This window comes from Malaclemys terrapin, chromosome 11 (genome assembly GCF_027887155.1).
Source record: "Malaclemys terrapin pileata isolate rMalTer1 chromosome 11, rMalTer1.hap1, whole genome shotgun sequence".
Classification (NCBI taxonomy): domain Eukaryota; kingdom Metazoa; phylum Chordata; order Testudines; family Emydidae; genus Malaclemys; species Malaclemys terrapin.
In genome coordinates, this window is record NC_071515.1 from 69072969 (window position 1) to 69085194 (window position 12226).

At 40.7% G+C, this 12226-nt stretch overlaps 1 protein-coding gene across 4 annotated transcripts in view; it reads left to right on the forward strand.

The window, feature by feature from the left end:
* The window catches only part of MYLK (myosin light chain kinase), a 305994-nt gene that overhangs the window by 278187 nt on the left and 15581 nt on the right, over positions 1-12226 (forward strand). For all 4 annotated transcript variants that reach the window (XM_054044298.1, XM_054044297.1, XM_054044296.1 and 1 more), the window contains 2 exons: positions 1326-1543; positions 7408-7531. In XM_054044298.1, the coding sequence (XP_053900273.1) occupies positions 1326-1543; positions 7408-7531 (342 nt within the window). The remainder of the gene's footprint in view (positions 1-1325; positions 1544-7407; positions 7532-12226) is intronic.

Genomic DNA, 12226 nt, shown 5'->3' on the forward strand with positions numbered 1-12226 from the left:
TTTATTTTGGAACTGCAAAGTGCTCAAAGCACATAGTTTCTGAGAACAGATGCTTTCATAAACATCTCTGCACTGGTTGCTAACATACTGAACTCATAAACTATTAGAACCAAGAAACTTCAATTTCAGATATGTTTATCTGAAACTCTAGCCATTGTCTTAGCCTTACATAGTAATCCATGTAATTATTTGAGTTTGTTAAGCATATGCTGACCTTATTGTTTCCATGTTTAGTTCTCCAATACTTTTTAGTAGGAAACTGCAGTAGCTACTCTAATTATATATTTTCTGAAACCTTATAGTTAAAGCAACAAAAGGAGTACAGAACTCCAGATGTTTCTATTTCAATTTAATACATGAGGGACATAGAATTTCTTACCATGTATCTGACAATTTATAAACATTGAAAGGCTGTTTTTCAATTGTGTTTTCCTTCTGTAACTGAAATGTGCAATTACATTTGGCAGTGAGCGTAAATGTTGCCAAATATTAAGCCATATAAAGAGTGTGCCGTATTTCAATTTAGAACAGATTTACGAGTGCAAGGGTGCTTTTTCACCATTCCCTCCCCTGTTCATGTGTCACCCAAAGCATAAATACAAAGTATGTCCCATCTTTGGACATTAGTTGAAGAACAAGTTGAATAATTTACTAAGCATCAAAAATAACTAATATTTTGTTTTATTACACACACGGACGCACACACATATACAGACACACACCCTTCCTGAGAATCCAGCCAGAAGGTTCTGCTCCCTTTCCCTGGACCCGTCCTATCTTGTTTTAATATCCAGTTTCCTCTCCCACCACGTGTTTGGTTTTCTTTCAATTTTGAATTACTTATTTAGATTTCTTTGATGTTACGAGGAAAAACAATGCACATTCCAAATCTGATCCTGCTTCCATTCAAGTCAGTGGATCAGGCTCCATATTAATGGGTTCAGAGTCTGAGGTCAGTGTGTCACAATCACCTTGCCCTTCCGTTACTGCTAAATGCAAGGTTGGGTCCCAGCTAGATCCCATCTATATGGGCTGGGACTGGTAACAAAAACGGGGTCTCGGTATGGAAAAGGTTGAGATCCACTGATCTACATCATGCATAATAACAGCTAAAAAGTGACCTTTTTCCTGTGGTGTCTATGGAAATCTCCATTACCACACAAAAGCTGCGCCTTGAAATACCTTCAAAACCCTTCAGGAACTGCTAGCAATGTGAAGAACTATCTCCATTTGTATAATGGAAGTGTCCAGTTTACCAATAAATAAATATATTTTTAAATAATCCAATAATCTCCCACCCCCGCCCCTTTTTTGTTTTGTTTCAGTGTTTCTGGAGGAGAACTCTTTGAACGAATCATCGATGAGGACTTTGAACTGACAGAGAGAGAGTGTATTAAATACATGAGGCAGATATCGGAAGGAGTTCAGTATATCCATAAGCAGGGCATTGTCCATTTGGACTTGAAGCCAGAAAACATTATGTGTGTCAACAAGACTGGGGCAAGGATCAAACTCATTGACTTTGGACTTGCAAGAAGATTAGGTAATAAATCTATTAACTTTATTATGTTAAAATGACAAATTGTGTGTGGCAGGAACAGTTTTATCATATTTATTGTATGCTCTTTTGCACATAAATAGCAAATGGATACTTTAAAATGTAATCATCTTATTTTAGAGTAACATATTAAAACCAAGAAAGAACAAAAGTAAGACATCCATAAGACAGCACATAGTGTATGTCTGTTCTCTGAGACAGTCTGCACTGCTGTGAATACAAAATGGCAGTCAGTCTCTATAGATGGCAGTGCCTTCGTACATCAAAAGGTGAAATACACAATGGTCAGAACAGCTGTAGAGAGAAATCACCACATTTACCCAAAATAATTTTGAAACATAATATATAGTATATCCTTATACTTGAAATAAAACACAAAAATCAAGGTCCTGATCATTTGTTGTCATTAACGATCTCATGACACTTTTTATTTTTTAAAGAATAGGACTTGTTCTGGGAATTTTCTAGCTTGGGTAATTACATTCTACTTTACATTTCCCCTTCACTTTGTGTTGGTTAAAGTATTCTTCACTTCATGTCCTAAACTGTTGTGTATTGTTGTACATGCTGAACTGCTGAAGCAAGGTTGCCAACTTTCTGATTGCAGAAAACCAAATACTCTTGCCCCGCCCCTGCCCCACCCCTTCTCCAAAGCGCAGCCCCCACTCACTCCGTCCCTCCTCCCTTGCTCTCCCCCACCCTCACTCATTTTCACCAGGCTGTGGCAGGGGGTTGGGGTGTGGGAGAGGTGAGGGTTCTGACTGAGGATGCAGGCTCTGGGGTGGGGCAGGGGATGAGAGGTTTGGGGTGCAAGAATGGGCCCCAGGCTGGGGGATGGAGCCGAGGGGTTTGGAAAGTGGGACAGGGCTTTGGGCTGGGGTTGGGGTGTGGAAGGTGACTCCGGGCTGAGGCCGAGGGGTTTGGAGTGTGGGAGGGGGTTCAGGGCTGGGGCAGGGGATGGGGGAGGGGGGGTGGGCTCTGGGAGGGAGTTTGGGTGCAAGAGGGAGTTCCAAGCTGGGGCAGGAGGTTGGGGTGCGGGAGGGGGTGTGGGCTCTGGGGTGGGGCTAGGGATGAGAGATTTTGGGGTACAGGAAGGGGCTCAGGGCTGGGGCAGGGGTTGGGGTGCGGGAGGGAGTTTGGGGTATAGGCTCCGGCCAGGTGGTGCTTACCTCAGGCAGCTCCCAGAAGCGGACGGCATGTCCAACTCCTATGCAGAGGGACCCGGGGGCTCTGTGCACTGCCTACACCTGCAGGTGCCACCCCTGCAGCTCCTGTTGGCCACGGTTCCCGGCCAATAGGAGCTGCAGAGCCAGCATTCGGGGAGGGGGCAGCGCATGGAACATCCCGGATCGCCACTGTGCCTAAGTGCTGCAGGGACATACTGGCTGCTTCCGGGAGCCATGCGGAGCCTGGGCAGACAGAGAGCCTGCCGTAGCCCTGCTGCGCCGCTGACCAGACATTTAACAGCCCGGTCAGCAGTGCTGACCAGAGCTGCCAGGGTCCCTTTTCGACCAGGCGTTCCAATCGAAAACTGGACGCTTGGCAAACCTATGTTGAAGAGGTACTTCTATCACAATCCCCTGTTTTGAACTATTCATAACTTCCTCAAAATTCTTTTTGGACTGAAAGTTCCCATGTATGGTGTCATTCCGAAGTAGAATCATTTGGATGGCTACTTGCCTTCCTGCTCTTCAGTGGCCTCATTGCTAGTTCCATTAGCAAGCCTCGTATATGCTTGGAAGCCATACAGTAAATAGCTCTGCTAACTGAACATCAAGTGCTCTTTTTATTTTCTATTTTTATCTTATACTTTGCAGCAGAAGAAAAATCATTCCAAGTATTAAACTAGATATGGGCAGATTGTGAACTTGCTACTCAGGTTTGGGGAGCAGTTATTCATGTAACTAATCCAATTGACTTCCTTGGGGGCAATTTATGGGAATTACTGCTCACCAGTGTAAGTAATGGGTTCACAATGGGGCCCATAGTTATGTGCTCCCCCTTTTTAAATAAAATTACACATGATTCCTTTACAAAAAACAAAACAAGTGATTAGTGTGCAAGTAATATTTGGAATTATTGTATTCTGCCTTTAATAGTACATCTCTGTATCCATCTTTCCTTTTCCGGCCAGTCTTAAGTCACAGAGTAGTGCAAACATAATAAGAATTCTTTGCAAAAAGAATGTATTAATCTAATTAGAAATGAACAAGTCTGCCTTCCACATTTAAGGTGTGGCTATGCTCTGAAAAGAGACAATGTGAAATTGGTACCTTTTTATTCAATCAATCTGCTTACTTTACTCACTGAAATAAAAATTGACTGGCACTTATTCTCCTGTTAGCACTATAGAGTAAACAAAGTTCTGGGATAGGGAGCTGGGTTTTGTTCTGATTCAAGAATTATCAGCAGAAATGTTAATTAGGTTCCAATAGTAAAGTCTTTGTTGGTGTGAACAACTCCAACTTGACTGTCAGATTCCAACTAGCATCTAGGAAACCCATTTATTTGTGAAGTCAGCAGATTTGAACTTTGAGAGACAATAAACATGGAATCCCAGAATGGCATTTTTACAGTAACTTTTCCAAGTAGCACCTCACTTTCAGATCACGATTAGTTTAACCCAAGATTCCAAAAGAGAGACTGGATTCCCTCTTCTCAATGTGGTGGCCATGTTAATAGTTTTTGTATTCTTGGAAAGCATATTGCATTCACTATGTATTTTGCACAGTGTGATGCAAAAATGTAAATTGCTGCAGTCATGTCACAAATACCACATTGGCAATTATGCTACATTTTTCTCAGTCATAGAAGGATTGTAGCCATGGACACCAGAATTTATCTTGATTTCATAAAACGTAGATTAATTTGTGCATTGCTCTTGCTTGCACAGTGGCATTATGGGCATTTGCCTCTCATCTACGAACCAAACTCACCTCTGGTGTTAATCCATGGCTGAACTGTGAGCAACTCTGTCCAAATTATCTGAGTTCAAGATGTGGCATGTGTAGCAGTTCCCACAAAGAGAGAATACCATACTAAATAGGCCACATGAAGGAAAATAGTGCTTTTCTGATCAGTAAGACTTTCCGAACTTTCAACTCAGACTTCTTCCAGTAAAAGGAAAACAATTTTTATTAACAACAGCTCTAAGCTATTCAAGGTTGTTTTGTTATGTGGTTTTGTTTAGTTCATTCTTCTTTGCAATTGCCCACTTTGACAGACTGTGAGCATTCTAATGCACCTATTTATGATTATGTTGGAACGCCCACTGACTTTAATTGAAGGGGGGTAGGACCTTTGTTAGAACTGCAATCTATTATTCTAATCCGGCAGACTTTACTCAATCAAAAGCCCTCATAAAGAGAATGGAAGTGATAACTGAGTGGAGACTGCATCAATTTGCAATATAAGATCATAACTTTCTTTTTAATTGTTTTGTAACCAGTAAAAATCTAGTGCACCTTAACTTTCAGTACTTTGATCTAACTTAAATTAGTTAAAACCATTAATCCTTCTGCAGTAATTTTATGCAGATAATTAGTTCTCTTATTTTGTCAGGAAATACCAAAGACATAGTGGGATATTTTCCTGACCTTTTTTGGTGTTCTTAGAAGCTCATGTAAAAAATTTGTTTAAGATAAACTTTGTGGGTTCATAGGATTTTTGTGTGTGTGCGCTGCTAAGACATTGTTTTTTGAAAATCAATTTGTTATGCACAGTGCAGAAAAAAAGGCCACTTTCCAACTAACGCTTCAGCATTAGATTTCACTTAAATGGTAGCTGAAGCCAAGGTTCTTCCTGTGTACCAAGCTTGTAAAAAGTTGGCCCTCTGTGCAAAATGTATATGGCTTTTCAGTCACTAGAAACTGACATCCTTTCCACCAGATGGCCCTGGAGGTCTCTGACTGCCAGGTTTCCTGAATTAACTTGCTATCACCGGTTATGACAAGAGGAAGAAAGGATTTTGTCGTGTGTAAAATGACAGGATGAGGGGAATGAGAGTGAATTCACCGTGATAGTGCCCAGTGCATACATGCAGGAGGAAGGGATGGTTAGTGATTATGGCACAAAACTGATTCTGTCACAGACTTACTGTGTGATCCTTGGGTAAATTACTTAACTTCTCTGTGCTTTGGGTTCCTGATCTATAAAATGGAGATACTAATGCTTCAAAGGGTGTTAAGAGGTTGTATGATTAGAGTTTGTAAAGTGCTTTGAGATCTTTGGATGGAAGGAACTGTAGAAGGGCAAATTAATTATAATTTCTTAACCATATGAACTGATGATCATGCAGGAATGATAGTAAAACGTGGTTAATTGTGTCTACTAGATGGTTCTGGAAAATAAATATGTTCTGTAGGAGCGCTCTGTTCTGGTGGTCAAGTAAGTCCAGTTGTCGTCTAGTAAAGGATTAACCTGCTGATAATTTTTTTTAGTTTTTGTTTTAATTGTTATAAGGGTGCAACACGTTGTAACATGATTATTTTAACATTAACGGACTGGAGTCTATTATATCTTTTCCCCCTCCAATCCCTTGTCTGTCTTTCTATTGCGATTGTAATCTCTTGAGGCAGGGGCAGTCTCTCCTTCTGTATTTGTACAGAACCTAGCATGATGGGGCCCCGATCTAGGTGTTACTGTCATACAATTAATAAATACTAATAACTATAGTAGGGCAGTGGCCCTCATTTATGCCAAGCACTGATTGCCCAGGTTATTTTGGAGTCTGGACAAGAGCTGCTTTCCCAAACTAAACCCATTTGCTCCAGTATAGCCAGTAAACGTCATTTCTTGGTCCTTTGTGCCCACTTGCACTTGATCATTTCCTTGTTCTCTGCCCACTTCCTTCTTGTTGGTTGCCTCCCCACTTGCACTCTTGCTGCTTTTCTCTTTTTCCTTCTCCAGCTGTTTGGAATGGACGTGATCTAAAACGGGCACATTTGGATTTCCTGATCATTCCATACTAAACGGCTTGCATGGTGTTTCACACCCTTCTCTAGAAATGTTATCTGAAACATATGTGTAGTACAAATAGTGGTGCTGTTGTTGCTTTTGCTGGTAATATGGCACGTTTGCTTCTATTCTGTATAGGTTTTATTCCACACTCATCTCTGCAGTATCTGAGCACCAGTCGGGCATTAAGTGACCTAACATCTGTCATGTGTGGTGCTTTTTTTTTTTTTTTTCCCCCTCTCTTTCTCATTCTCTACCTGGGCATCTTTCAAATTTAAACAAGCACCAGTGGCAAGGCACTGATTTTTCTCTACTGTTTTCACTTAATGAAATATTTTTGGATGCCAACAATTTTTTTTTTGTTCTACATTTATTACTGTTTCTCTTTGCTTTGCAGTGCAAGTTGCCAAGGCTTTGATAGGGCAGTGAAAAGTCCTCCAGTTCTAATCTAGCATCTGTATTCTTTGCTGGAAATGGTCTTGTGGAGCTACCTAAGCAGAGTTGGGCCTAGCTACCCACAAACTTTTTGGGAAAGTTTAGCTCTGAATCCAAACATCACAAGCTGGGCCCATCTCTTATCTTCCCAATGTGCGCTGGTAACCCTGTGTCTGTCTTATTTAGAATGCAAATTCTTCAGGGGAGGAACTCTCTTTATTGTGTGTCTTGTGCAGTGCTGAGTGCATTTGTGATGCTTAGCACAGAAGAATTATTATTTGTTATTCATTCATGAGCCCAGGAAGACATGAGCTGGCCAGGCTAGTAGCAGCTCAGTCAATTATTTACCTTTTTGGTGACGGAGTTTAATAACTAGTCCATAAATGTGAGTGCAGACTGTTAACTATACTTTCAAAAAATATACAACCATTAATGTTTTCCTCTTTCTTTCTTCACAGAAAGTACAGGTTCTCTGAAAGTTCTCTTTGGGACACCTGAGTTTGTGGCTCCAGAAGTTATAAACTATGAACCTATTGGATATGCCACAGATATGTGGAGTATAGGAGTTATCTGCTACATCTTGTGAGTACTCTTGCTAGTCTTGGGCCAAATCCTGGGAGCTTCTGAGCATGCTCAACTCCTAGCGACTGCAGAGGTGTATTGTTCAGGAAACGACCATTTATGGTTTGTAATCATGAACTATAGGATGATCAATGAACACTAACATAAGTGGGCCCCAGTCACACATTGTTTTCTGAAGAACCTCAGAGATCAATTTCGGGACTGGAGCTTCATGAGTTTAGCCATCTACAATTTCACTTTTCATTGTGGGGTTTCAGAAAAATACAGCTTGTTGAAAGAATGTTATGTTAACATAAGTTAGCAGCAGTCCATGCTCACTTAAAAACACATTGTTAAAATGTCTTTCATATGGTCTTTAAATATTTATCCTTCCCTGCTGCTTAAAAGGATCACCTTTGTGTCTTGAAATCTAAATCTGTTTCCTTGCGTGTACCTTGACTTGTTATTGAAGGGTTGTTTGTGAATCCCTGGGTTGCCGCCATTGATGTTACTTATCCTAGAAATCAGAGAACTGAAACATTTATGGTAGAAAAAGAATATGGGTGAATTATATGTATTTAGCAAATTTACACCAATAAAAATGACAAGTTACATTTTGAGTTTCTCCAATCCTGACTATATCCTTTGAAAAATCTTTAAGATGAACTAACAAATCCCAGTGATGCTGTACTGGTTTTAAAAAGATTTTTAATTCACTATTTTACATCTACCACTGGATAAACTAATTAATTTTTATAAACCGTTTGTATCAGCCTAATGCAAATGTGAGGTTGGTTACAGTTTCTGCTTAGATGGTCTTTTTATGTAGGTGATTGATTATATACACTCATAATCTTCCAGCGGCTATTTCTAGAAGAGTACATAGGTGAACAGGGTTTTCATTCTTGCATGTGAAGAGCAATAAAAATGATCTGACTCCAGCTTTGATGTGTTCAAATTTGATGTTATATAACAAATATAATAATTCAGTTGGGAACAGCTTCTTTCTTTGTCTTTCTCATCACAATATCACACTCTAATTTAAGTCCATTTGCTTATGATTCTGTAACACGATTGCTCTGTATTCTTGAAACATCCCACTTTAGTAGCAGGGAAAGGGTTTAGTGGGTTCTTCCTGATCTGCCCACTCACTGAAACAGGTGACCCATTACCCCATCTAGTTACAAGGGAGGTAGGAGTGGTTATGTAGTGGGAATGGACCTAGGGGTTGGCTGAGCAGTCCTAAACCGGGAACCCGAGGGGCAGCCATGCCTACGGAAGAAGGTTTGAGCAGAACTTTATCTTATTGGTAATTTGTTGTTAACACCAAAGTGCAGGGAGCGTATGACTGCACAGTATTTAGACTTTGCTTTAGAATACTATGTGAAAGGCACATGCTCACAGGTTCTTTTCATTTATTTTCTCAAATCTTATCTACCTTTTAAGAAAATTATACTATTAGACTTTAAAATAAAAAAGAAGAATGCCTTGGTCAGATATTTGAGGGGCAAGGTGTGTGAGGCAATGTCATTTATTGGACCAGCTTCTGTTAGTGAGAGAGACAAGCTTTTGCGCTTACACAGAGCTCTTCTTCAGGTCTGGGAAACTAAGGCCTGGTCTACACTGTGTGGGGATCGATCTAAGTTACGCAACTTCAGCTACATGAATAACGTAGCTGAAGTCGACGGACTTAGATCTACTTATTGTGGTGTCTTCATTGCGGTAAATCGACGGCTGACGCTCTCCTATCAACTCCACCTGCGCCTCTCACCCTGGTGGAGTACTGGAGTCGACGGGAGAGTGCTCAGCGGTTGATTTATCGCGTCTAGACTAGATGCGATAAATTGACCCCGACTGGATTGATCACTGCCCCTCGATCCAGCGGGTAATGTAGACAAGCCCTAATTCACTGCTAAATACACAATAAAGCAGATTGTTTAGCATAGGTAGTTAACACGTTTCAAAGTGACATTCAAGGTGAAGTGGCCCATTAACACCTCTCCAGTCAAAAGAAAGAAAGGAACGGGGCAGGAGGCATATGGAGAGTAGTTGGGGGGGGTGGGATTGTTAATGAGTTACAGATTGTTGTAATAAACCTATTAAACTCTCTGGAACAGTCCCACATCAGCATCAACTTTCTAGACACCATGATCAGCTTCAAAAATGGAACCCTACAGACAACTATATATTTGAAACTCACAGATCACTATGCTACCTTCATAGATCCAGTAATCATCCCAAACACACCAAGAAATCTGTTATATACAGCCACGCACTCAGATATCACAAAATATGTTTTGAGGAGAAAGTCCAGGATATACACATGAAAACACTCAAAGTCACCTTCACCAAACAAGGACACTCCAGAGAAGCAGATCGCATCATGGAACGGGCCACCCAGATACCCCAAGAGAACCTGCTTCAATACAGAAATAAAACTCCCTCCACCCTCACATCCCTAGTTGTCACCTACCACGCCACACTGGACCCATACAGGGTATCATCGAACAACTACAACTCTCACTTGATGTGCCTCTCACCCAACCAAAAGAAAGACAAGGAGCACAGTTTCCCACTGTTGTTTTGCTGTTGTGCCCAATGTTATCTGTTTAAATTATAAACTCCTTAAGGAAGGGACTGTGTCTTCCTTGATGTCTTGTACAGAGCTGGGTGCAGCTGGAACTCAGCCAAGAGTATGTAATAATAATCAGTTAATCTCCCTCCGCCAGTGTAGGACTTTTCTCTGCATAGACTGAACTGGCGATATACAAACTCAAGGTTGCAATGCAGAGCCTCACTATTTCAAAGGCCTTTGGCACAATCCCTCTTGTAGTTTCTGGGCACGCCGACTGAAGTGTAAACGCTGCACTATCATTGGGAATGGTGCACCCAGCTTCCCCAGCATACTTAATTCCAGGAGCACGTGCAGAGATGTGGGCGATAATACCACAGTTCTGCTTCCTCCTCACACCTTTTGGGTCATCTGTGGCCTTGGCGATATGGATGAAGCAGTTCTTGTGCTCTCCAGAACACCAGGACTCTGACCAGCCCAGCTTTTTTCATGGGGCCCCCAAAGGGGGAGAACTCCTTATTTCTTTTCTCTAATCCAGCACCAACACCAAGGATGCTCTGTCACAGTCTGATTTCCAGTGTGATGTCAACGTCACTTTTAAATGTCTCAAGCAAAGGGATTTCTACCATTTACGTGGCTGCTGGGGTGCCGAAGCCACTATCTTTCATGTTGACCAATACTATCTCATTGATTCCTTGTACTCTTCTGCCTGCCTATCTGTCTCTTGTCTTACATTTAGATTGTAAACTCTTTTGGGGCAGAGACTGTCTCTTTATTCTGTATTTGTACAGTGCCTAGCACAAGGGGGTCCTCTTCCATGGCTGAAGCTCCTAGGCAGTACTGCAATAGAAATAAATTAATACAGTTATTCCATTGTCTGATAGATCTTGCTGTTGGGACGTTTTTCTGGACATTCATCGCCTATATTTTCCTTAATTTCCTACTATTCTTGTTGCATGTTCTGTAGTAATACTCCCTTACACAATTTCTCTCCTTCCTTGGTGAGGACAGCTGCCATGTAACACTGATTATGCTTGGCACTTATATAGCACTGCCCTCCAGTTAGTTTTTATTTTTCCATGCTATTCATGTTCAGTCCTCCCTAATCATCCCAAATAAATCATTCACTCCAGTCACTACATAATTGTTTTTGTTCTTTACATTTCCTCCATTGTATCTATATCTTACTGTTTGTCTTCCTGTTTGATCTCACTTACTGTCCTGTTCTACTTCTTGTCCCATCATCTTCAGTTAATGTATTGACTTTGAAGTAACATGCCACAAAAACTATGGGTTGTGTGAATCATCTCCATTTATGTCTATTTTCAGGGTTTCTCTTTGCATTTATAATAACCGTTGTCTAATTGAAGCATAACCCTGATGAATTCTTTCCAGCTGTCTATATGCCATTTAGTCTTCCAGGCACTACAGAATTTTTGTTTATTTTTACTATTCTTGGTTCTTTTCTGATGAACCCTTTTGGACAGCTGTATTGCTAACATTCAGTAACATAAAACTCTTTTAAAATTCTATTATTATTTCAATACCAAAATTCAGGTTAAGAAGTCAGTTGTGTATACACATTATTACAAGATGCAATACCATTTGTCTTTTTGGTGCCCAGACATCAGGATAAAGCAGGCATGGATTTACAGTTGCTGATTCACTTCTCCACTTACTGCCAGTAATTCAGCTCACTTTATTAGTCCCATTTGTGCTATATCCTTTTAAAGTACCTGATCTCGGTGAAATCATAACTTTCCACTGCGGTATAGATTGGTTTGGATTTCCAATACTTCATATGGAATTTTACCATGAATCTTTTTTTCAGGATCGTTCTGCAGTTGACAGAACACTGTACATGTGCTCACCTGACCTTCATAATCTCCTGAGACTAGCTCTCAGATTCCATCCTTTATTAATTTGTGATTGATCATTGCTTCCATTGCCTTATTGTAGGGCACTTGGGTTGGTAGAAAGATCTTGCTCCATTGTTTTCTTTTTGAACTGGTATGGAATGATTCAGGGCATTGGTAACTGGATACATTTAGGTCACTGGTTTAAATCTGGCCCAGGTCAACAGTAAAGACTTAAGGATAGCTAATTCTGAAGCTGAAAGTGCACTGCATGTTCTTTAGATAGAA